This window comes from Schistocerca americana, chromosome 7, assembly GCF_021461395.2.
Source record: "Schistocerca americana isolate TAMUIC-IGC-003095 chromosome 7, iqSchAmer2.1, whole genome shotgun sequence".
NCBI classification, from domain to species: Eukaryota; Metazoa; Arthropoda; class Insecta; order Orthoptera; family Acrididae; genus Schistocerca; species Schistocerca americana.
Window position 1 is genome coordinate 276,695,910 of NC_060125.1, and position 23,318 is coordinate 276,719,227.

The following is a 23,318-nucleotide window of genomic DNA, read 5'->3' on the forward strand; positions in this document are numbered from 1 at the left end:
GCGCAGTCTTGGGCTGTAGCTCATGGGTTCCAGTTTTCGGCGGCCAAGACCTGCGTTATGCATTTCTGCCAGCGACACGCTGTTCACCCGGAGCCGCGGCTTTATCTTGATGGTGAACTTCTTGCTGTGGTGGTGTCACATAGGTTTTTGGGTGTGGTTTTTTATGCCCGGTTGACTTGGCTGCCTCATATTCGGCAGCTTAAACAGATGTGTTGGGGGCATCTAAATGCTCTGCGATGCTTGAGCCACACCCGCTGGGGCACCGACCGATCTACCTTGTTACGGCTCTACCAGGCTTTAATCCAGTCCCGTCTGGATTATGGGAGCCTGGCTTATGGCTCAGCATCCCCATCTGCGTTGCGGGTGCTGGACTCAATCCTCCACAGCGGGATACGCCTTGCCACTGGTGCTTTCCGGACCAGCCCTGTGGACAGCATACTTGTGGAGGCAGGTGTCCCTTCACTGCGGTTACGACGCCAGCAATTACTGGCTGCTTATGCTGCCCATGTTTTTAGCTTGCCCGGGCATCCAAATTATCGTCTCCTGTTCCCGCAGTCAGTTGTCCATCTCCCAGAAAGTCGGCCCCGGTCGGGTTGTCCGATTGCCGTCCGCGTCAAAGAGCTTCTCTCCGGGCTAGGGGTTTTCCCTGTTCCACCTCCTTTCTGGGCCCCTCTGCATACACCCCCGTGGTGTGTGCCTCACTCTTGCCTTCGACTCGAATTGGCACGGGGCCCTAAGGACTCAGTCCCTCCGGAGGCCTTCCGCCGCCGCTTTTATTCCATCTTAGCCACGTGTCAGGGCTCTGGCGTGTTTTACACTGATGGTTCGATGGTTGCTGGTCGTGTCGGTTATGCTCTAACTCTAGGGGACCATTCGGAACAACGTTCATTGCCGGCTGGCTGCAGCATTTACACTGCTGAGCTGGTCGCCATCTTTGGAGCCCTAGAGTATATCCGGTCCTGCTCAGGTGAGTCCTTCGTTATCTGTAGCGATTCCCTGAGCGGTTTATGAGCTCTCGACCAGTGTTTCCCTCATTGTCGTCTGTTGATGGCTATCCAGGTGTCCCTGCATACTCGTACCTGTTGCGGCCGATCTGTGGTCTTTGTTTGGACCCCAGGCCATGTTGGGATACCCGGCAATGAAAATGTTGACCGCCTGGCGAAAGAGGCCACCAGTAAACCATCTCTGGAGATTGGCCTCTCGGCGACTGATTTGCGGGCACTATTACGCCGCAAAATGTTCGATTTATGGGACACTGAATGGCGCAACCTGCCCATGCCAAACAAACTCCGTCGTATCAAGGAGACGACGACTGTGTGGTGGTCATCCATGCGAGCCAACCGCAGGGACTCAGTCGTCCTTTGTCGGCTCCGCATTGGCCACACCTGACTGACACACAGTTATTTACTGTGTCATGAGGACCCACCTCTTTGTCGTTGTGGGGCGGCCTAGATGGTGGTCCATATTCTGTTGGAGTGCGCCCTTTTAACTGTGCTCAGGCAGGCTTTTGCGCTGCCTGATACGCTCCGTGCGCTTTTAACTGACGACTCTGCCATAGCGGACTTAGTTTTGCATTTTATTCGGGCAGGGGGCTTTTATCGCTTAATGTAAGTGTGTGTGTTTTTGTGTTGATTCTGGCCTATGGCCTACGATTTTAGTCTGATTTTTTTAATGTGTTTCTCGGTGGTTGAGTTTTCCTTTTTTGTTTCTATGGTCGGCCAACCACTGTCACACTCTGTGTGATTTTAGTTCATCTTGTCTGGTCTTTGTCTAAGTTTCTCTTGTTCTGTGTCGTCTGTCTTCTCTTCTGTTGATCGTTTTTATTCTCTGTGGGTGTTTTTAGTATTTGGAAAAAGGGACCGATGACCGTAGCAGTCTGGTCCCTTTAATCCCACAAACCAACCAACCTATGTTCATGGAGGACACATTGAGCAGCACTCCTTGCCAGTTGGTTGCAGTGTTTTCACTGCAGAGCTGGCGGCCATATCTCATGCTCTTGAGTACATCCGCTCATGCCCTGACGAGTCTTTTCTCCTGTATACTGACTCACTGAGCAGCCTACAAGATATCAACCAATGCTACCCTCGCCATCCTCTGGTAGCATCCATTCAGGATTCCATCTATGCCCTGGAACAGTCCCTCCATTGCGTGGTGTTTGTGTGGACCCCAGGACACGTCGGAATTCCCGGCAACGAACTTGCCGACAGGCTGGCCAAACAGGCGACATGGAAACCACTTCTGGAGATATGAATCTCCAAAGCTGACCTGCATTCTTTCTTACACTGCAGGGTTTTCCGGCTTTGGGAGACGGAATGGCACAACAGCACGCACAACAAACTGCATGTCATTAAGAAGACCATGAATGTGTGGAAGTCTTCCATGCAGGCCTCTCGCAGGGAATCAGTTGTCCTCTGCTGGCTCCGCATTGGCCATACTTGGCTAACGCATGGTTACCTACTCCGTCGCGAGGACCCACCTCAGTGTCGCTGTGGACTGCCCACTTTTAGCCACTCTGCGGTAGACTTTTAACTTTCACAGCGCCCTGCTTTCGGTGTCTTGCGACAATGCCTCCACAGCAGCTTTAGTTTTACGTTTTACCTGTGAGAGTGAGTTTTATACTTCTATGTAAGTTTTAGCGCATGTCATTTGTATCTCTGTGTTCTCCACCCTAGTGCTTTTAGGGTGGAGGTTTTAATGTGTTGCAGAGTGGCTGGCTTTCTCTTTTTATTCTCATGGTTGGCCAGCCACTTTAATTTGCTTTCATGTTTTACTCTCTTCTGTGTCTAGAATCTCTGTTTTCTTGTCCTCTTTTGTTCCTTTTAGTATTCGATGCCTTCCCTTCATTCTTGTGGCTTTTCCTTTCTTTCCGTTTTGTGTTACATGTTTTGTCCATTTTATTCTCATCCTTGTGGCGTTGTTTTATTAGGAACAATGGACTGATGATAATGACCTCATAGTTTGGTCCCTTCTCTCCCTTTAAGCCAACCAACCAACCAACCAATCAAGACAGTCCCCAGAATATTTTGAAGAAGACAGAAGTGTGTGCAGAGAACAAAAAAGATGATGCCTGGATGCCTGCTGCAGCTTGACAGCATAATAAACGTTGCGTTTAGTGTAATGTACGAGTTGAGCAACATCTCAAGACTTTTCTGACAGTTTCACAAGATTGTGTGAATGTTCTGTGCATTGTACTCAGTTTTGGGGGTGGGGGAGAGACTGTGGAGCACAGCAATAAAACCACCATCTTAACTTCATTCTTCATTAATCCAGTCTCTCAACTTTTTGGACTGATATGGTTATTGTTACAAACAGATAAGAAAGTTCAATTTGATCATTTACCATATGCAGCACCCAACATATGCACATATGTTTACAATGCTGATTCTTTCAGTCCTGTATGACACGTTGATACGGAAATAGTACATTTTGTATACATAAGTTATTCTCTTGTTTTGTTCCTTGATGGAAGGGTAAATAGTTTACAAAAGCTGGTTTTCTGCATAGAATATGCAATGTCAATAATCTTTTATTACTGCAGACTATAGACTCATTTCTTTTGAATTCATTGCAATGTGCTAAGCCGCACATAAATTGCATTTTCCACTGAAAGACAGTGATTGTTTTCTATATTTGGTAAAGTAATGAAAGTAGGCCTATTGTGAAAGTGGTTTGTTATGATATTTATCTCTCTGATAATAAAGATTTGGTTTTGAAGTTTGTTCCAAAATGGATCAGGACAGTAGAAAGGTGTATTAGGCAACTGTAACTAGAGGCATTTGCATGAAGTATGCACACACAATTTGTGTGTTTCTGCCAGATCGATCATAATTAAGCTCAGAGATGATTTGGGAAAGCAGCATGATGTTACTGCTCAGAACACTAGCTTTGTTAGCCTATACTCTGACATCCAGCCATTTGTAAAGACACTGCCATATGCATTCACACAAAAACCTACACTCCCTATTATCATAAAACTATATGTTGCTGTAAATAAAACTGATTTTGTACAAAACAAAAATCAAACAATGGAAACTCCAGGTAGGTATATCAACAGTATTGAGAAAACGATAAATTGCTACTCATCTTAAAGATGAACATCTGAGCTGCAGACAGGCACAACGAAAAGACAGTCACACATCATGGCTTCTGGCCATAGCCTTCTTCAGCAAAGAAAACACACACACATTCACACAAGCAAGCACACCTCGAGCACGCATGACCATTTCCACCTGCAGCTCCAATCAAAATAAGATTCTCAAATGAATAGCAATCTGGAGTGAGGCAGGAAAGGGGAAGGGATAGCAGGGTATGGATGGAGAGAGAGAAATGTGTTGTCTGGCAGGGCATGCAGAGACTAGACTGCCAGACACAGCTTCTGGATGTAGGGTACAGGGGAAAAAAGGGAACCGGAAAAGGAGAGGAGCAGGGAAGGGTTAGGACTGGCAGGTACATGGGTGGAAGGCTGCACACAAAGAGGGCGAGGGAATGTGGAAAGGGAGGAGATGATAGGACAATGGGGCAGAAACTGTTGGGTGGAAGTTGTGGGTGCAGTAAGTTACCCTAGGTTGAGGCTGTGATAATTTTGGGAGTGGACAATGTGTTTGAAGGATGACTCCCTTCTGTGCAGTTCAGAAAATCTGGTTGGTGGTGGTGGTGGTGGTGGATTAGGATGGGGATGGGGATGGGGATGGGGATGGGGATGGGGATGGGGATGGGGATGGGGATGGGGATGGGGAGGAGGAGGAGGAGGAGGAGGAGGAGGGGGGGGGGCAGGTGGCTCAGGTAGAGAAACAGCCATTGACAAGAATGTTGTGTTCAGCTGCATGTTGTGCCACAGTATGGTCTACCTTGCTCTCTCCATAGTTTGGCAGTGGCCGTTCGTACTGGTGGACAGTTGGTTGGTAGTCACACCAATATAAAAAGCTGTGCAATGGTTACAGCAAAGCTGGTATACAAAATGGCTGTTTTCACAGGTGGCCCAGCCATTGGTAGGGTAACATAAGCCTGTGAGAGGACTGGAAAGTAAGTGCTGGGTGAATGGATTGGGCAGGTCTTGCACCTGGTTCTTCCGCAGGGATATGATCACTGTGGCAATGAGATGGAAGTGACATAAGGATGGACTAGAATGTTGTGGAGTCGGGTAGGTAACAAAAACCACTTTGGGAGGAGTGGGAAGGATCTTGGATAACATGTCCCTCATTTCAAGGCATAATGATACCTAATCAAAGCCCTGGCAAAAGATTTGGTTAAGTTGTTCCAGTCCAGGATGGTACTTGGTGATGAAGCGGGCACTTCTTTTTGGCTGGATGTTGGGGGTGGTGGGAGGGATGGGGGGTATGAGGGGGAAATGATCTGGAAGATCTGTTTGCGCACTAGGTCTGGAGGATAGTGCTTGTCTGGGAAGGCCTTAGTGAGACCATCAGCATACTGAGAAAGGGAATTCTTGTCACTGCAGATATGCTGTCGCCAGGCGGCAAGACTGTATGGGATGGAGTTTTTGGTGTGTAAGGGATGGCAGCTGTCAAAATACAGGTACTGGTAATGGTTGGTGGGTTTAATGTGGACATAGGTACTGATGGAGCGATCAGAGAGGGGGACGGAAATGCCAAGGAAGTTGGCATGTTGGATTGAGGGGGACCAGGTGAAGCAGATGGAAGAGAAGGTGAAGCAGATGGAAGAGAAGGTGTTGAGGTTGTGAAGGAGTGAGGACAGTGTGTCTTGACACTGAGTCCAGATAATGAAGATATCATAAATGAGCCTTAATGAGACCAGGAGTTTAGGATTTTGGGAAGCTAGGAAAGTTCCTTCTAGAGGACACACAAACAAGTTGGCATAGGAGTGTGCCAGGCAGTGCCCGTGGCTGTGCTGCAGATTTGCTTGTATACCTTCCACTCAAAGGCGTAGTAGTTAAATGTTTGGGTAACGTTGGATGAATCAGGAATGAGGCAGTGGGTTTTGAGTCTGTAGGACGTTGGGAAAGGTAATGTTCAGATGTTGGGAAAGGTAGTGTTCAGATGTGGCAAGACAGTGGACATGAGGGATGTTGATGCACAAGGAAGTGGCATCAACAGTGACCATTAGGGAATCAAGAGATAGAGTGGTGGGGATGGTGGAGAGTTGGCAAAGGAAGTGGCTGGTGTCTTTGGCATAGGAGGCTAGATTATGTTCAGTTGGGTAGAGGCATTAGTCAATGAGAGCCAGGATTCTTTCAGTGGGGAAACAATAACAAGCCACAGTGGGGCATCAAGGATTGTGAGGTTTGTGGATTTTGGGGGCATGTAGAAGGTGGGTGTGCATGGTGTCGCAATGGTGAGGAGCGAAATGGATTCTGGGGCAGAGGTTCTGGGAAGTGCCTAAGGTTTTAAGCAGGGATTAAAGGTCATGTTGGGCTTCTGGGATGAGATCATTCTGGCAGAGTTTATAGGCGATGAGTCAGACAATTGGCGGAGGTAGTCACTGTGACTCATCACAGCAGTTGTGGAGTCTTTGACCGCAGGTAGGATGATTAGGTCAGGATCTGCTTTGAGACTGTGTACGGCTGTCCTTTCCTGTCCAGATTGCTATACACACCGGTACCTCTGATACCCAGTAGCATGTCCTCTTGCTTTGATGCATGCCTGTATTCATCGTGGCATACTATCTACAAGTTCATCAATGCGCTGTTGGTCCAGATTGTTCCATTCCTCAACGGTAGTTCGGCATAGATTCCTCAGATTGTTTGGCGAGTCATGTCGTCCATAAACAGCCCTTTTCAATCTATTCCAGGCATGTTCAATAGGATTCACATCTGGAGAACATGCTGGCCACTCTAGTCAAGCAATGTCGTTATCCTGAAGTAAGTCATTCACAAGATATGCACGATGGTGGTGCGAATTGTTGTACATGAAGACAAATGCCTCGCCAATATGCTGCCGACATGGTTGCACTGTTGGTCTGAGGATGGCATTCACGTATCGTATAGCCATTACGGCACCATCCATGACCACCAGTGGCATATGTCGGCTCCACATAATGCCACCTGAAAACAGCAGAGAACCTCCACTTTGCTGCACTCGCTGGACAGAGTGCCTAAGGTGTTCAGCCTGTCCGAGTTGCCTCCAACACGTCTCCGACGATTGTCTGGTTAAAGGCCTATGCGACACTCGTCAGTGAAGAGAATGTGATGCCAATCCTGAGTGATCCATTCAGCATGTTGTTGGGCCCATCGTGCTGCATGGTGTCGTGGTTGCAAAGATGGACCTCGCCATGGACATCGGGAATGCAGCCTATTGTGCCCAATTTGAGTTGTATCACGACATCTTGTGGCTGCACAAAAATCATTATTCAATATGGTGGCAATGCTGTCAGGGTTCCTCCAAGCCATAATCCATAGGTAGCGGTCATCCACTGCAGTAGTAGCCTTGGGCAGCCTGTGCAAGGCATGTCATTGGCAGTTCCTGTCTCTCTGTATCTCCTCCATGTCCAAGCAACATCACTTTGGTTCACTCTGAGACACCTGGACACTTCCCTTGTTGAGAGCCCTTCCTGGCACAAAGTAACAATGTGGATGCAATCAAACTGCTGTATTGACTGTCGAGGCATAATTGAACTACAGACAACACAAGACATGTACCTCCTTCATGGTGGAATGACTGGAACTCATCGGCTGTAGGACCCCCTCTGTCTAATAAGCATTTCTCATACATGGGTGACTACATATTTGGGCAGGTTTAGTGACATCTCTGAACAGTCAAAGGGACTGTGTGTGGGATACAATATCCGCAGTCAACGTCTGTCTTTCTTCAGGAGTTCTGGGAACCAAGGTGATGGAAAACTTTTTTTTTTTTTTAATGTTTGTATGAGGTTGGCTTTGGTTAGAAGGAGTGGTGGTGAAGAATTATTTCCATTGCAGGGATGAAGAGGGAGAGTAGGTCTTTGACAACTCCAACAAGGTTAAATTTGGGTGTAAGGCTGAAGGTGAAGCCTTTGGATAGTGCTGAAACTTTGTGGGGCTGAGGATTTTGGTGGAAAGGTTGACAACAGTGTTCTGGGATTGTTTGGTCTCTGTGTTTGGAATGTTTGTAGGTAGTTTTGGGGGATTTTACAAGTTGAAAAAGTCCGCCAGATGGAGTCTGGTTGCTATGAGCGTTTGATGATGATGATGATGATGAGGAGGAGGAGGAGGAGGAGGAGGAGGAAGAGGAAGAGGAAGAGGAAGAGGAGTGCTGTCGGTAGGACAGGGCTTGGATAGTAGTGCACCAAGATGGCAGTAGGATGTCAGCAGGTTGGATAACTTACGGAGGTGGGTGGTCTCTTCCAGCTGCCGGACAACAAAGGATTCAATTTCAGAGATGTTATGTGTGTAGTAAGGATTGCACAATAGCAGTATCTAGCAGAGGGAGCAGAAATGGTTCAGGGATGCCTGTGCCATGGAAATGTTTTTGCAGTACCATGTTTATAAGGGGCTGGGACTGGTAGAATCTGAAAATGTGGAGGTCATTATGAAAGGAGGTGTGGAATCCAGAGAAAAAGTTGGTGCAAGTGTCCATTGTGGCACAGTGTTGGGGAAATGGGAAATTTTGTAGGAAGTGGTCAAATGAAGACTGGGTGGTTTTGATGGGCACTGGATAACAGAAAAAGATGCATAAAAACACACACACACATTCATACATACATACATACATGCAGAAACATGCACAGATATGCAGAAACATATACAGATATTGTGTTGTGTGCGGACAATATCATTGATACATTGGGGCTCAAAGTCAGAATGTGTGCAGTTTGGAGGGTGATGAAAAAACATATGAAAGAAGAGAAAGAACGTACACTGAGAAGAGTACTGCTTTAGAGGTAGTACCAGAGGAAAATAACACAGGATTGTGGGTTGGAAAAAGCTGTTAGGCAAAATCAAACCGTGGAAACTCCAGGCTGAAAACTCCAGGCTAAAAACTCCAGGCTGAAAAGTCTGTTACACATAATAGCTTTTCTCACACACACACACACACACACACACACACACACACACACACAGAGAGAGAGAGAGCAAGTGCACCTCACACATGTGACAACTACCACCGGCAGCTCTGCCCGGAATGCGACTGTTATGTAAATAGCAATCCGGAGGGTGCAGGAAAGAGGGAGGAATAGCGGGGTACAGGTGTGGGGAAAAAAAGAGTGTTGTCTGGCAGGTTGTGCAGGGACTCAAGGCTGGCGCAGCATCGGGAGGGAGTGTGTGGGGGAAACAGGGAGAGGAAAAGAAGAGGAGCAGGGAAAGGAAAGGATGGGTGGGTACATTGGCAGAAGCCTGCACACAAAGAGGTTGAGGGAATATGAAAAAGGAGGATATGGTAGGATAAGGGGGCAGAAACTGTTGGGTGGAGGGTGTGGGATCATTTGATTACTGTAGGTTGAGCCCAGGATAATTTCAGGATTCATTTAGATATTTTTTTCATAAGATGAGAACTGACATGTCTCACTTTCTACAATTACAAATTTCTCGGTTTTTCCTGGGACATTATAATGTAATAACTGTTAAAAAGAGTAAACTCATAACAGTGGAATTAATTCAATGCTCAAGCATTACAAGAAATGAAAGGTTTAATTTCTTAAAGCATTTATTAACAATTCTGTCAACATGTGCAATATTTGTATTAAGTGACTAATTTCAAGCCTTTATTATTTATTTACAAGTTGCAAAGGCCTTATCAACCATATGCCTGCTCTATAAGACTCTTCCATTTCCTTCTGATGTGTGCACTGTTTGTCCATTCAGTGTTCGTGTTCATCCTAGTTGTGTCCTCCCGGATGTTCTCTCTCCACCTACATCTGGGTCTTTCTCTTCTTTTTGTTCCATCTATTGTCCTTCCAAATGCATTCGTGCTATATGGCCCACCCAATACAACCTTCCCTTCTTTAGCACATCTACAATGTTACGTGTTTGTAAGCTGTCTTAAGTCTTCATTTTTTCTTATCCTCCAATCCATGTTACCTTTACCATATACTGGACCAAAAATTTTTCTTAGTATTTTTCTTTCAAATATTAACTGTTTTTCTTCATCTTTCTTTGTAAACATTAATGCTTCACATCCATATAATGTTGTTGGTATAATGGTCGAGTGATATAAGTTAGTACTAAGTGATCTTTTCTGTAAGATTTTGCTAAAACTGAAGAGCGTTTTGTTTGCTGTTGCTAGACTGGCATCTACTTCTATATCCATTTCATTATTGTTATTAAACAGACTCCCTAAGTACTTGAAGCGGTCAACTGTTTTTAAAGTGAATACATCTACAACCAAAGGTGCATCATGTTGGTTTTTCTTACTTATGACCAGATATTCTGTCTTTTCTTCATTAACCTGTAATCCTGCTTTCTCAGCAATTTTGTAATAATTTTGCATCATTTTGGTTAATTCTGTTTTGAAACTACTTACAATGCTACATCATCTGCAAAGGCAAGTCTAGTAATGTTCATCTCCTGCATTTGGATCCCTTGTGGATTAGTTTTACTAAATTCTCTATCAATCTTCTATAAGATGAGGTTAAATAAAATAGGTGAAATAGCATCTCCAAGTTGTCTCAGTCCAGTGAACACCTAAAAATTTTCTGTTTCTCCTACAGGTGTCTTGACACAACATAAAGTTTCTTTGGTGCACATTTTAATTAATCTGATTAGCTTTGATGGTATTTCAAATTCCCTCATTATATTTAGAAGCATCTGTCAGTGTATGCTATCGTAGGCCTTTCTGAAATCTACAAATAATATACATACATCTACATTGAATTCCCAAGGCTTTTCATTTATCTATCTTAGAGTGAAAAGATGATCTAATGTGGATCTATTTCTGCAAAAACCGCATTGGTAATCACCAATTAATTCTTCAGTACTTGGGATCAGTCTGTTTAATAGGCGCGTCGATATGATTTTATAAGCAACATCCAGTAAAGCATTTCCTCTGTAGTTGTCGCACACAAGGGGATCAGTCTTTGTAAATATGGGGCATATAATTGCAGTTTACCAGTCTGCAGGTATGGTTTCTGTCTTCCAAATTGTTTCTATTAAACATTGTATGTAGTTCTATTTCCAGTTGTAGTCCTCCATTCTTTAATAACTCAGCTTATATCTGGTCTTCACCACAAGCCCTGTTATTCTTTAATTTATTTATGGCTTGTTGCATTTCATTTACTGATAGGATGGTAACTTTTACATCGATTGTATCAGGTTCTTCAAATTTAAAGTAAGAATGTGGATCATTGCAGTTGAGTGATTGTGGAAAGTATGTCTTCCACCTTTTTTGTATATCACTCTTGTCGGTCAGTATTTTCCGATGCTGATCCTTTATAAACTGTTCTCTTTCAGCAAATATACCCAAAGATTTTTTAATACTTTGTTTCATCTGCCTTGCTCTGTGGTGCTTGAAATCATCCTCTGCTTCTTTTATCATATTGTTGTAGTATTCCCTTTTCTCTTGTCTTAGGGTTTGTTGTGTTTCCTGATGGATTTTGTAAGATCTTTCCTCCGGTGTCATATTGTTCATTTCTGTAATCCACACTTCTTGCATTTCTTTTCTCCAGAACTTTTTCTTGGCACTTTTTGTTAAATACTGTTCTTTCAGGTGTCTCCATCTGCTTTCAACATCTTGTTGTTCCCTGTTGGACAGTCTAGTTTTTGTTAGGTTGCTTTCCATTTCTTTGGTAAAGTTTTCTTTTAGATTTTCAGCCAGATTTCCTGAGTTATATCTAGTAATTTCCACTCTGTTTCCATTTATTTTTCTTCATTTCTTCCATTTATTTTTCTTTTTTGTTTTATTTTCATTTTTGATAGAACTAGCATATGGTCTGTGCCACAATTGGCGTCCCTAAAGGTTCTAATATCCTTAGTACTGTTCTGGAATGTTTTGGATAGCCACATGGTCTGATTCACTACTTCTCCATCTGTTGATATCCATGTCCCTAAGTGAATATGTTTGTGTTGAAATTTTGTGTCGCTTAGTGTGAGATCGCCAACAGCCTTGCCACGTTGGTAACACCAGTTCCTGTCAGATCACTGAAATTAAGCACTGTCGGGCTGGGCTAGCACTTGGACAGATGACCATCCTGTCTGCCAAGCGCTGTTGGCAAGTGGGGTGCACTCAGCCCTTGTGAGGCAAATTTAGGAGCTACTTGATTGAGAAGTAGCGGCTCCGGTGTCGTAAACTGACTTACGTCTGGGAGAGCAGTGTGCTGACCACATGCTCCTCCATATCCGCATCCAGCGATGCCTGTGGCCTGAGGATGACATAGTGGCCAGTCGGTACCTTTGGGCCTTCGTGGCCTAAGCGAGAGGATTTCAGTTTAGAGTTTTTAGTTTAGTGTGAGATCATTTGTTATTGCAAAGTTTGTAAGTCGAACCCCATTATCCTAACTTTTATTGTGTAAGCTGAAATTACCAATGGTTGGTTTGTACATTTCCTGCTTTCCTACATTGACATTAAAATCTCTTAGCACTACATTTACATTACGTCTACTTATTGAGTTGTATGTGTGGTCCAATTGACTATAGAATTCTTCCTTCATATCATTATCCTTATCTTCTGTGGGTGCATGTGCATTTAGAAAAGTAATATCTAATCACTGAGCCTGAACCGTGATGTATGATATTCGATTGTTGACATGTTTGAATTCCTTTGTTGAGTCATTTATTGATTTATGAATGTAGAATCCAGTTCCAAATTCATGGCAATCTCCATAAATTAGAGTCATGTCTTGTATTTTCAGTGAGCCAGTTCCTTGCCATCTTACTTCGTGGAGAGCTGCCAGTTGTACCCTGTATTTCTATAGTTCATTTATTAGTATTTGGGCACTTCCAGGGCGGTATAGGCTTCTGATATTCCAAGAACCAAAAGAAAAATCCTTGTAGCTTTGCCAACTTTTGTTCTAGTATATTCTGTCCTGTTTCTAAGACATGCGTTGAGTATCCCGACTGGTCAGCATTTTTACATGAGCAGATTGGTAGACTCAGCACAACCACCAACTTGGAGGACCAGAAGTCTTGATTTTGGGATGCTCTTCCTGTAGGAGAATTGCCTTCACCACAGCTTGGCGAGCCTCTTCTGCCTGTGTTAGTTTTGGTCATCCCAGGTATTTTATTTCCCCGGTACCCTCCATATCTGGAGAGCTTTCCCCTATCTGCCACCTTGGGAGGTGCTCGATGGGGGACTAACAAACCCCACACAGGAGTTTCAAACCTTACAGGTTCATTTTTAAGCCTGACCTACTGAGGCCATGCTGGCAGTGCCTGATCTTAATAATAAACTTCAAAGTGGCAACACATACTTTATAAATGATTGCAGAATGAATTCACAACCAACACATGCCTCTTACAAAGTCAGCTTGGTTAGAGAGACATGTGGATTGTGGCATTCATTCTGCAATCTTTTATAAAGCATATGTTGTCACTTTGATGTTTATTATTAAGATCAGGCACTGAGAGTGCAGCCTCAGTAACCCAGGCTGGAAAATAAACCTGTAAGGTTTGAAGTTATTCGCATTAATATAAATATTGCAACTGTTAACAGAATCTTTACTAAATTCTTTAAGTATTTTAGTAAAGTTGCTGGTTCCCTGTGAGCAAAATGTTGAAAATGAAAAAAAAAGAAAGATTTAGTTGCTAATCGAACTGTCAGTTGTTAAGACAAACAGATACATAAATAATCCTGTTGATGTTGTTGTAGTAACTAATATAATTTTAACTCATTCATTAATTGAACAGGGTTAATGGCTGAATCATTACTCTTTTTTCCTCCCCCTTTTCTTTCATTATTTAAGATTCTAGCTTGGCTCACTCAGGTATGTGGAACGAGTTAAGCTAAATGAGGGCATGCTGAAAAATAATGCTTCCAATTATTTGTTTGTTAAAACTAGTGAAGCTTTTTAAATAACACAAACATTATTAACATTTTACATCTTTATTCTTCATATCTACGTATTTATTTGTCAACATAGCCACCCTTGTGACAAACACATTTCTTCCAATGAGAGACCTGTTCATTGATACTGTCTCTGTAGAGTGTTTGACTTCGTTGATGGAGCTCTGCTTGCATCACTCCATCATTATCAAAGTGAAGTCCTCCAAGGTGTTCTTTAAGTTTTTTGAAACAGATGAGGCTTGGATGGGGCCAAGTTGATACTTTATGGAGGATGATCAATGAGAATGAACCCAAGGCATCGAATTGTTGCAAATGTCGCAGTGCTTGTATATGGTCTGGCATTGCCCATGCTAAAGGAGAGGGTGGTCCATGGGTGGACAAACTCTCTGAATTCAAAACCCAATTACAGCACACTTTCTCACAGACCAACATATTTACTTTACACATTGCGATGTTACACACTATGATACAGAGCCCTCTAGCACCAGAGGGCTACAAATATGTATATATGAAGAAAAATATGTAGAATTTTAATAATGTTTGTTGAATTTAAAAAGCTTTTAGAGCTTTCACATAAATTTGGAGGCTTAACTTCTCAGCATGCCCATGTATATTAAAAGTTTTCTTGTGCCTTATAACTTCCAACTTGATTCTCATAGAGTAATTCATTTATTTAGCTGTTCTATAAACTTAACATATTTGGAACCACTTTTCACAAAATCGCTTTTTATATAATGTAGTTGCAGGCTTGACTTTAAGTTAATGTTGCACTTAACTAAATGTGTGCTCTGTCCTCAAAGCATGGTAAAGCAATATTCACATGAATGTTTCCATAAATAAAGTCATGAGATAAAGAAAATGAAATTCTTCGCTAGCAGATGTGAGATCTACATTTTTATCTTGAGTCTTCCTCATAGCTGTGCTGTGAATAAAATTGATTCCATCATCAGTAAAGAGCAGCTCAGCCATACGCAGCAAGAAACATATATAATTCCATATTCATATGAAAAGATGATGGTAGGAATATTGTGTGCAGAGATTAGAGCTCCAATTTATTTTATTTAGTATAAATATAAATGTGTACCTCGTGTAGTTGGGGGTGAAAAAAACATCAGTAAATAATAAAATAAATTTGAAGGCTTAAATGATGATTGGTTGCTGCAAATCTTCCTTAGTAGTATACATCAGTCATATATTCCTTAACACATCACACAGAAAAGCAGAACAGGGACTGGCAAAGTGAAGAAAAAGCAAAATGAGTGTGGGTGGTTAATCTATTTTTACAATAAATCAGCTGGAATATCCTTACAGTTTTTACATTAAACACTTACGTCAGTAAAAACACAGATGATGTGACTTACCGAACGAAAGTGCAGGCAGGTCGATAGACACACAAACAAACACAAACATACACACGAAATTCAGTCTTTCGCAACAAACTGTTGCCTCATCAGGAAAGAGGGAAGGAGAGGGAAAGACGAAAGGATGTGGGTTTTAAGGGAGAGGGTAAGGAGTCATTCCAATCCCGGGAGCGGAAAGACTTACCTTAGGGGGAAAAAAGGACAGGTATACACTCGCGCGCGCACGCACACACACACACACATATCCATCCGCACATACACACACACAAGCAACAGACTGTTGCCTCATCAGGAAAGAGGGAAGGAGAGGGAAAGACGAAAGGATGTGGGTTTTAAGGGAGAAAATGTCTGCTTGTGTCTGTGTATGTGCGGATGGATAAGTTTGTGTGTGCGAGTGTATACCTGTCCTTTTTTCCCCCTAAGGTAAGTCTTTCCGCTCCCGGGATTGGAATGACTCCTTACCCTCTCCCTTAAAACCCACTTCCTTTCGTCTTTCCCTCTCCTTCCCTCTTTCCTGATGAGGCAACAGTTTGTTGCGAAAGCTTGAATTTTGTGTGTATGTTTGTGTGTGTATCGACCTGCCAGCGCTTTCGTTCGGTAAGTCACCTCATCTTTGTTTTTATATATAATTTTTCCCACGTGGAATGTTTCCCTATATATATATATATATATATATATATATATATATATATATATATATATATATATATATTGTTGTGGTCTTCAGTCCTGAGACTGGTTTGATGCAGCTCTCCATGCTACTCTATCCTGTGCAAGCTTCTTCATCTCCCAGTACCTACTGCAACCTACATCCTTCTGAATCTGCTTAGTGTAGTCATCTCTTGGTCTCCCTCTACGATTTTTACCCTCCACGCTGCCTTCCAATGCTAAATTTGTGATCCCTTGATGCCTCAGAACATGTCCTACCAACCAGTCCCTTCTTCGTGTCAAGTTGTGCCACAAACTCCTCTTCTCCCCAATTCTGTTCAATACCTCCTCATTAGTTATGTGATCTACCCATCTAATCTTCAGCATTCTTCTGTAGCACCACATTTCGAAAGCTTCTATTCTCTTCTTGTCCAAACTATTTATCGTCCATGTTTCACTTCCATACATGGCTACACTCCATACAAATACTTTCAGAAATGACTTCCTGACACTTAAATCTATACTCGATGTTAACAAATTTCTCTTCTTCAGAAACGCTTTCCTTGCCATTGCCAGTCTACATTTTATATTTTCCCTACTTCGACCATTATCAGTTATTTTGCTCCCCAAATAGCAAAACTCCTTTACTACTTTAAGTGTCTCATTTCCTAATCTAATTCCCTCAGCATCACCGGACTTAATTCGACTACATTCCATTATCCTCGTTTTGCTTTTGTTGATGTTCATCTTATATCCTCCTTTCAACACACTATCCATTCCGTTCAACTGCTCTTCCAAGTCCTTTGCTGTCTATGACAGAATTACAATGTCATCGGCGAACCTCGAAGTTTTTATTTCTTCTCCATGGATTTTAATACCTACTCCGAATTTTTCTTTTCTTTCCTTCACTGCTTGCTCAATATACAGATTGAATAACATCGGGGAGAGGCTACAACCCTGTCTCACTCCCTTCCCAACCACTTCTTCCCATTCATGTCCCTCGACTCTTATAACTGCCATCTGGTTTCTGTACAAATTGTAAATAGCCTTTCGCTCCCTGTATTTTACCCCTGCCACCTTCAGAATTTGAAAGAGAGTATTCCAGTCAACATTGTCAAAAGCTTTCTCTAAGTCAACAAATGCTAGAAACGTAGGTTTGCCCTTCCTTAATCTAGCTTCTAAGATAAGTCGTAGGGTCAGTATTGCCTCACGTGTTCCAACATTTCTACGGAATCCAAACTGATCTTCCCCGAGGTCGGCTTCTACTAGTTTTTCCATTCGTATGTAAAGAATTCGCGTTAGTATTTTGCAGCTGTGATTTATTAAACTGATAGTTCGGTAATTTTCACATCTGTCAACACCTGCTTTCTTTGGGTTTGGAATTATTATATTCTTATTGAAATCTGAGGGTATTTTGCCTGTCTCATACATCTTGCTCACCAGATGGTAGAGTTTTGTCAGGACTGGCTCTCCCAAGGGCGTCAGTAGTTCCAATGGAATGTTGTCTACTCCAGGGGCCTTGTTTCGACCCAGGTCTTTCAGTGCTGTCAAACTCTTCACGTAGTATCATATCTCCCATTTCATCTTCATCTACATCCTCTTCCATTTCCATAATATTGTCCTCAAGTACATCGCCCTTGTATAGACCCTCTATATACTCCTTCCACCTTTCTGCTTTCCCCTCTTTGCTTAGGACTGGGTTTCCATCTGAGCTCTTGATGTTCGTACAAGTGGTTCTCTTATCTCCAAAGGTCTCTTTAATTTTCCTGTAGGCAGTACCTATCTTACCCCTAGTGAGATAAGCCTCTACATCCTTACATTTGTCCTCTAGCCACCTCTGCTTAGCCATTTTGTACTTCCTGTCGATCTCGTTTTTGAGACGTCTGTATTCCTTTTTGCCTGCTTCATTTACTGCATTTTTATATTTTCTCCGTTCATCAATTAAATTCAATATTTTTTCTGTTACCCAAGGATTTCTATTAGCCCTCGTCTTTTTACCTACTTGATCCTCTGCTGCCTTCACTACTTCATCCCTCAAAGCTACCCATTCTTCTTCTACTGTATTTCTTTCCCCCATTTCTGTCGGTTGCTCCCTTATGCTCTCCCTGAAACTCTGTACAACCTCTGGTTCTTTTAGTTTATCCAGGTCCCATCTCCTTAAATTCCCACCTTTTTGCAGTTTCTTCAGTTTTAATCTACACGTCATAACCAATAGATTGTGGTCAGAGTCCACATCTGCCCCTGGACATGTCTTACAATTTAAAACCTGGTTCCTAAACCTCTGTCTTACCATTATATAATCTATCTGAAACCTGTCAGTATCTCCAGGCTTCTTCCATGTATATAGCCTTCTTTTATGTTTCTTGAACCAAGTGTTAGCTATGATTAAGTTGTGCTCTGTGCAAAATTCTACCAGGCGGCTTCCTCTTTCATTTCTTTGCCCCAGTCCATATTCACCTACTACGTTTCCTTCTCTCCCTTTTCCTACTACCGAATTCCATGACTATTAAATTTTCGTCACCCGTCACTATCTGAATAATTTCTTTTATTTGATCATACATTTCTTCAATTTCTTCGTCACCTGCAGAGCTAGTTGGCATATAAATTTGTACTACTGTAGTAGGTGTGGGCTTCGTATCTATCTTGGCCACAACAATGCGTTCACTATGCTGTTTGTAGTAGCTTACCCGCATTCCTATTTTCCTATTCATTATTAAACCTACTCCTGCATTACCCCTATTTGATTTTGTGTTTATAACCCTGTAGTCACCTGCCCAGAAGTCTTGTTCCTCCTGCCACCGAACTTCACTAATTCCCACTATATCCATTTCCCTTTTTAAATTTTCTAACCTACCTGCCCGATTAAGGGATCTGACATTCCACGCTCCGATCCGTAGAACGCCAGTTTTCTTTCTCCTGATAACGACATCCTCTTGAGTAGTCCCCGCCCAGAGATCCGAATGGGGGACTATTTTACCTCCCGAATATTTTACCCAAGAGGACGCCATCATCATTTAACCATACAGTAAAGCTGCATGCCCTCAGGAAAAATTACGGCCATAGTTTCCCCTTGCTTTCAGCCATTCGCAGTACCAGCACAGCAAGGCCGTTTTGGTTAATGTTACAAGGCCAGATCAGTCAATCATCCAGACTGTTGCCCCTGCAACTACTGAAAAGGCCGCTGCCCCTCTTCAGGAACCACACGTTTGTCTGGCCTCTCAACAGATACCCCTCCGTTGTGGTTGCACCTACGGTACGGCTATCTGTATCGTTGAGGCACGCAAGCATCCCCACGAACGGCAAGGTCCATGGTTCACGGTGTGTGTGTGTGTGATATATATATATATATATATATATATATATATATATATATATATAAAACAAAGATGATGTGACTTACCAAATGAAAGTGCTGGCAGGTCGACAGACACACAAACAAACACAAACATACACACAAAATTCAAGCTTTCGCAACAAATTGTTGCCTCATCAGGAAAGAGGGAAGGAGAGGGAAAGACGAAAGGATGTGGGTTTTAAGGGAGAGGGTAAGGAGTCATTCCAATCCCGGGAGCGGAAAGACTTACCTTAGGGGGAAAAAAGGACGGGTATACACTCGCGCGCGCACACACACACATATCCATCCACACATATACAGACACAAGCAGACATATTTAAAGACAAAGAGTTTGGGCAGAGATGTCAGTCGAGGCAGAAGTGCAGAGGCAAAGATGTTGTTGAATGACAGGTGAGGTATGAGTGGCGGCAACTTGAAATTAGCGGAGATTGAGGCCTGGCGGATAACGGGAAGAGAGGATATAGTGAAGAGCAAGTTCCCATCTCCGGAGTTGGGATAGGTTGGTGTTAGAGGGAAGTGTCCAGATAACCCGGACGGTGTAACACTGTGCCAAGATGTGCTGGCTGTGCACCAAGGCATGTTTAGCCACAGGGTGATCCTCATTACCAACAAACACTGTCTGCCTGTGTCCATTCATGCGAATGGACAGTTTGTTGTTGGTCATTCCCACATAGAATGCGTCACAGTGCAGGCAGGTCAGTTGGTAGATCACGTGGGTGCTTTCACACGTGGCTCTGCCTTTGATCGTGTACACCTTCCGGGTTACAGGACTGGAGTAGGTGATGGTGGGAGGGTGCATGGGACAGGTTTTACACCGGGGGCGGTTACAAGGGTAGGAGCCAGAGGGTAGGGAAGGTGGTTTGGGGTTTTCATAGGGATGAACTAAGAGGTTACGGAGGTTAGGTGGACGGCGGAAAGACACTATTGGTGGAGTGGGGAGGATTTCATGGGGGATGGATCTCATTTCAGGGCAGGATTTGAGGAAGTCGTATCCCTGCTGGAGAGCCACATTCAGAATCTGATCCAGTCCCGGAAAGTATCCTGTCACAAGAGGGGCACTTTTGTGGTTCTTCTGTGGGAGGTTCTGGGTTTGAGAGGATGAGGAACTGGCTCTGGTTATTTGCTTCTGTATCAGGTCGGGAGGGTAGTTGCGGGATGCGAAAGCTGTTGTCAGGTTGTTGGTGTAATGCTTCAGGGATTCCGGACTGGAGCAGATTCGTTTGCCACGAAGACCTAGGCTGTAGGGAAGGGACCGTTTGATGTGGAATGGGTGGCAGCTGTCGTAATGGAGGTACTGTTGCTTGTTGGTGGGTTTGATGTGGACGGACGTGTGAAGCTGGCCATTGGACCCGTGGAGGTCAACATCAAGGAAAGTGGCATGGGATTTGGAGTAGGACCAGGTGAATCTGATGGAACCAAAGGAGTTGAGGCTGGAGAGGAAATTCTGGAGTTCTTCTTCACTGTGAGTCCAGATCATGAAGATGTCATCAATAAATCTGTACCAAATTTGGGTTGGCAGGCCTGGGTAACCAAGAAGGCTTCCTCTAAGTGACCCATAAATAGGTTGGCGTAAGAGGGGGCCACCCTGGTACCCATGGCTGTTCCCTTTAATTGCTGGTATGTCTGGCCTTGGGAAGTGAAGAAGTTGTGAGTCAGGATGAAGCTGGCTAAGGTAATGAGGAAAGAGGTTTTAGGTAGGGTGGCAGGTGATCGGCGTGAAAGTAAGTGCTCCATTGCAGCGAGGCCCTGGACGTGCGGGATATTTGTGTATAAGGAAGTGGCATCAATGGTTACAAGGATGGTTTCTGGGGGTAACGGATTGGGTAAGGATTCCAGGCGTTCGAGAAAGTGGTTGGTGTCTTTGATGAAGGATGGGAGACTGCATGTAATGGGTTGAAGGTGTTGATCTACGTAGGCAGAGATACGTTCTGTGGGGGCTTGGTAACCAGCTACAATGGGGCGGCCGGGATGATTGGGTTTGTGAATTTTAGGTAGAAGGTAGGGGTGTGGGGTGTCAGTGGGGTCAGGAGGTTGATGGAGTCAGGTGAAAGGTTTTGTAGGGGGCCTAAGGTTCTGAGGATTCCTTGAAGCTCCGCCTGGACATCAGGAATGGGATTACCTTGGCAAACTTTGTATGTGGTGTTGTCTGAAAGCTGACGCAGTCCCTCAGCCTCACTCTCCCGACGATCAAGTACCACGGTCGTGGAACCCTTGTCCGCCGGAAGAATGACGATGGACCGGTCAGCCTTCAGATCCCGGATACACACACACACACACACACACACACACACGAGATGTGTTCATCAGTCATAATCCCGATCTCAGAAGAGTCTGGGATTCTGTAATGCTTATAGCATCTTGGTTTTTATAAAATGAGTATTGAGTTTTCCCACTTTTTGAAGTCACATACTCATAGATTACTTTTCCTTTCTAGTGTGTAGCAAGTTTGCATTGTCATTACCAAAGACAGTGTTTGAGTGTTTCTGTTGTGACCTATCCTTACTTCAATCACATTTCCACCACTATGCCCTTTGTAATCTTGCCCATTGCTTAAGGAATAACAACACTTTAGTCAAGTGTCTGGTTTTTGAGTCAATAGAGAAGAGAGACACACACACACACACACACACACACACACACACACACACACACACACACACACAAACAAAACACAAACACATAGCGCGCGCGAACTGTCAGGATAATATTTTAATTAAAATAAGTTAACACTAACTGCATTTATCGTTTTGATCTGTGGTCAACCATTTATAGACACAGAAATAACTCTTTTCCTCAACTTAGTGCATTGTCATTGTTCCAGTAACACTCCCGGAAAAGTGGATTTGGATGTCCTTCATGCTCTGGCAGGAGTTGATATATTACAACAGAAGTATCCTAATATTTACAGGTGGCGACATGCTATCCTACTTTATCCAGAAAAAGAGAGGGAACTGTAAGTTAAATAAAGCTATTGTCTTAATTAAATGTTTTGTTTCTTTTAAAACACTAGCCTGATTGTTGCTACTTATACTTCATTAACAAAAATACAGGTGGGCCAGTCCTGCATTCACACGGCACCTAAAGAAGCTGCAGACTCCGGGTACTCTGACGCCAACCCATAGACATGAAGATGGATTCTTATCTTCTCCAGATGCATGGCATAGAAGACTGGTGCGCTGTACGCATGCTCCCAGAGCAGTTGACTTCAGCAATGTAACATAGTGGGTGGAACTGTAGTAATTCCTTTATCATCCTCCAAGAATGTTGTGCCTCGTTTTAAAAATATTATATCTTCTGTATATATTTCTCAAAATTATTTTTAATGTACATAATAACTTTGAACTGTGATGTACTTCTAATGTGCTTCCCTAAGCATTTTAAAAGATCCCTTGACTCTACAGATATTTTTATAATTTTATAGAGAAAAAGTATCTGTGTATATTCAAAAGTTGACTCTAACATTAAAATTTTACATAAATACAGAAAACTGTATAATTTCTCTTTTATTTGAGTCTTTATGTATACCAGTGTCTGTTGTATGCTTTTCTAATAAGCTTAAGCCCTTCTTGCATAGAGTAAGGTTTGACCTAAGTTTGCTAGGTGCCATGTTTGACTATTGGCTTGCAGGGAGATTAGCTCACTTGACTGTGGTTAGACACACAAGCCACCAGTCTGCAATCTTTTTCAAATGATTTTAAAGGAAATGTTTGGTGAAAAAGAGATAAAAAAGATGATTCTTCAGAATCTCGTAGCTTCATTCATCAGCTCCATGATGAACAACCTATGGTGGTGTTAATCAATAACATTTCAGGATTAGGTAAACTACTGCAAGAAATTCAAAAAGGTTGCACTGAAAAACAGGCATTACTGTGGATGTACAGATGGCAAATGTTAGGTCATACATTGCTGTGCCTGAAGTGTAGCTAACGTATTAAAATAGTCCTTAAACTCGGAAGGATATCTCTATCTCCAATCGTGAAAAGAAGGATTTTATGTAAAGCACTCTGTTGTGATTGTGTGCACCAGCAAAAATGCCAGAATGATATATTCGTAACATATCTCGTATCT

General features: G+C 43.1%; 1 protein-coding gene across 2 annotated transcripts in view; it reads left to right on the plus strand.

Annotated features, from left to right (window-relative positions):
* LOC124622121 (ankyrin repeat and LEM domain-containing protein 2) overlaps positions 1-22,742 on the plus strand; it is a 152,626-nt gene extending 129,884 nt beyond the window's left edge. For both annotated transcript variants that reach the window (XM_047147733.1, XM_047147732.1), the window contains 2 exons: positions 22,072-22,203; positions 22,301-22,742. In XM_047147733.1, the coding sequence (XP_047003689.1) occupies positions 22,072-22,203; positions 22,301-22,472 (304 nt within the window). In that variant the 3' untranslated portion in view covers positions 22,473-22,742. The remainder of the gene's footprint in view (positions 1-22,071; positions 22,204-22,300) is intronic.
* Positions 22,743-23,318: the final 576 nt, after the last annotated feature.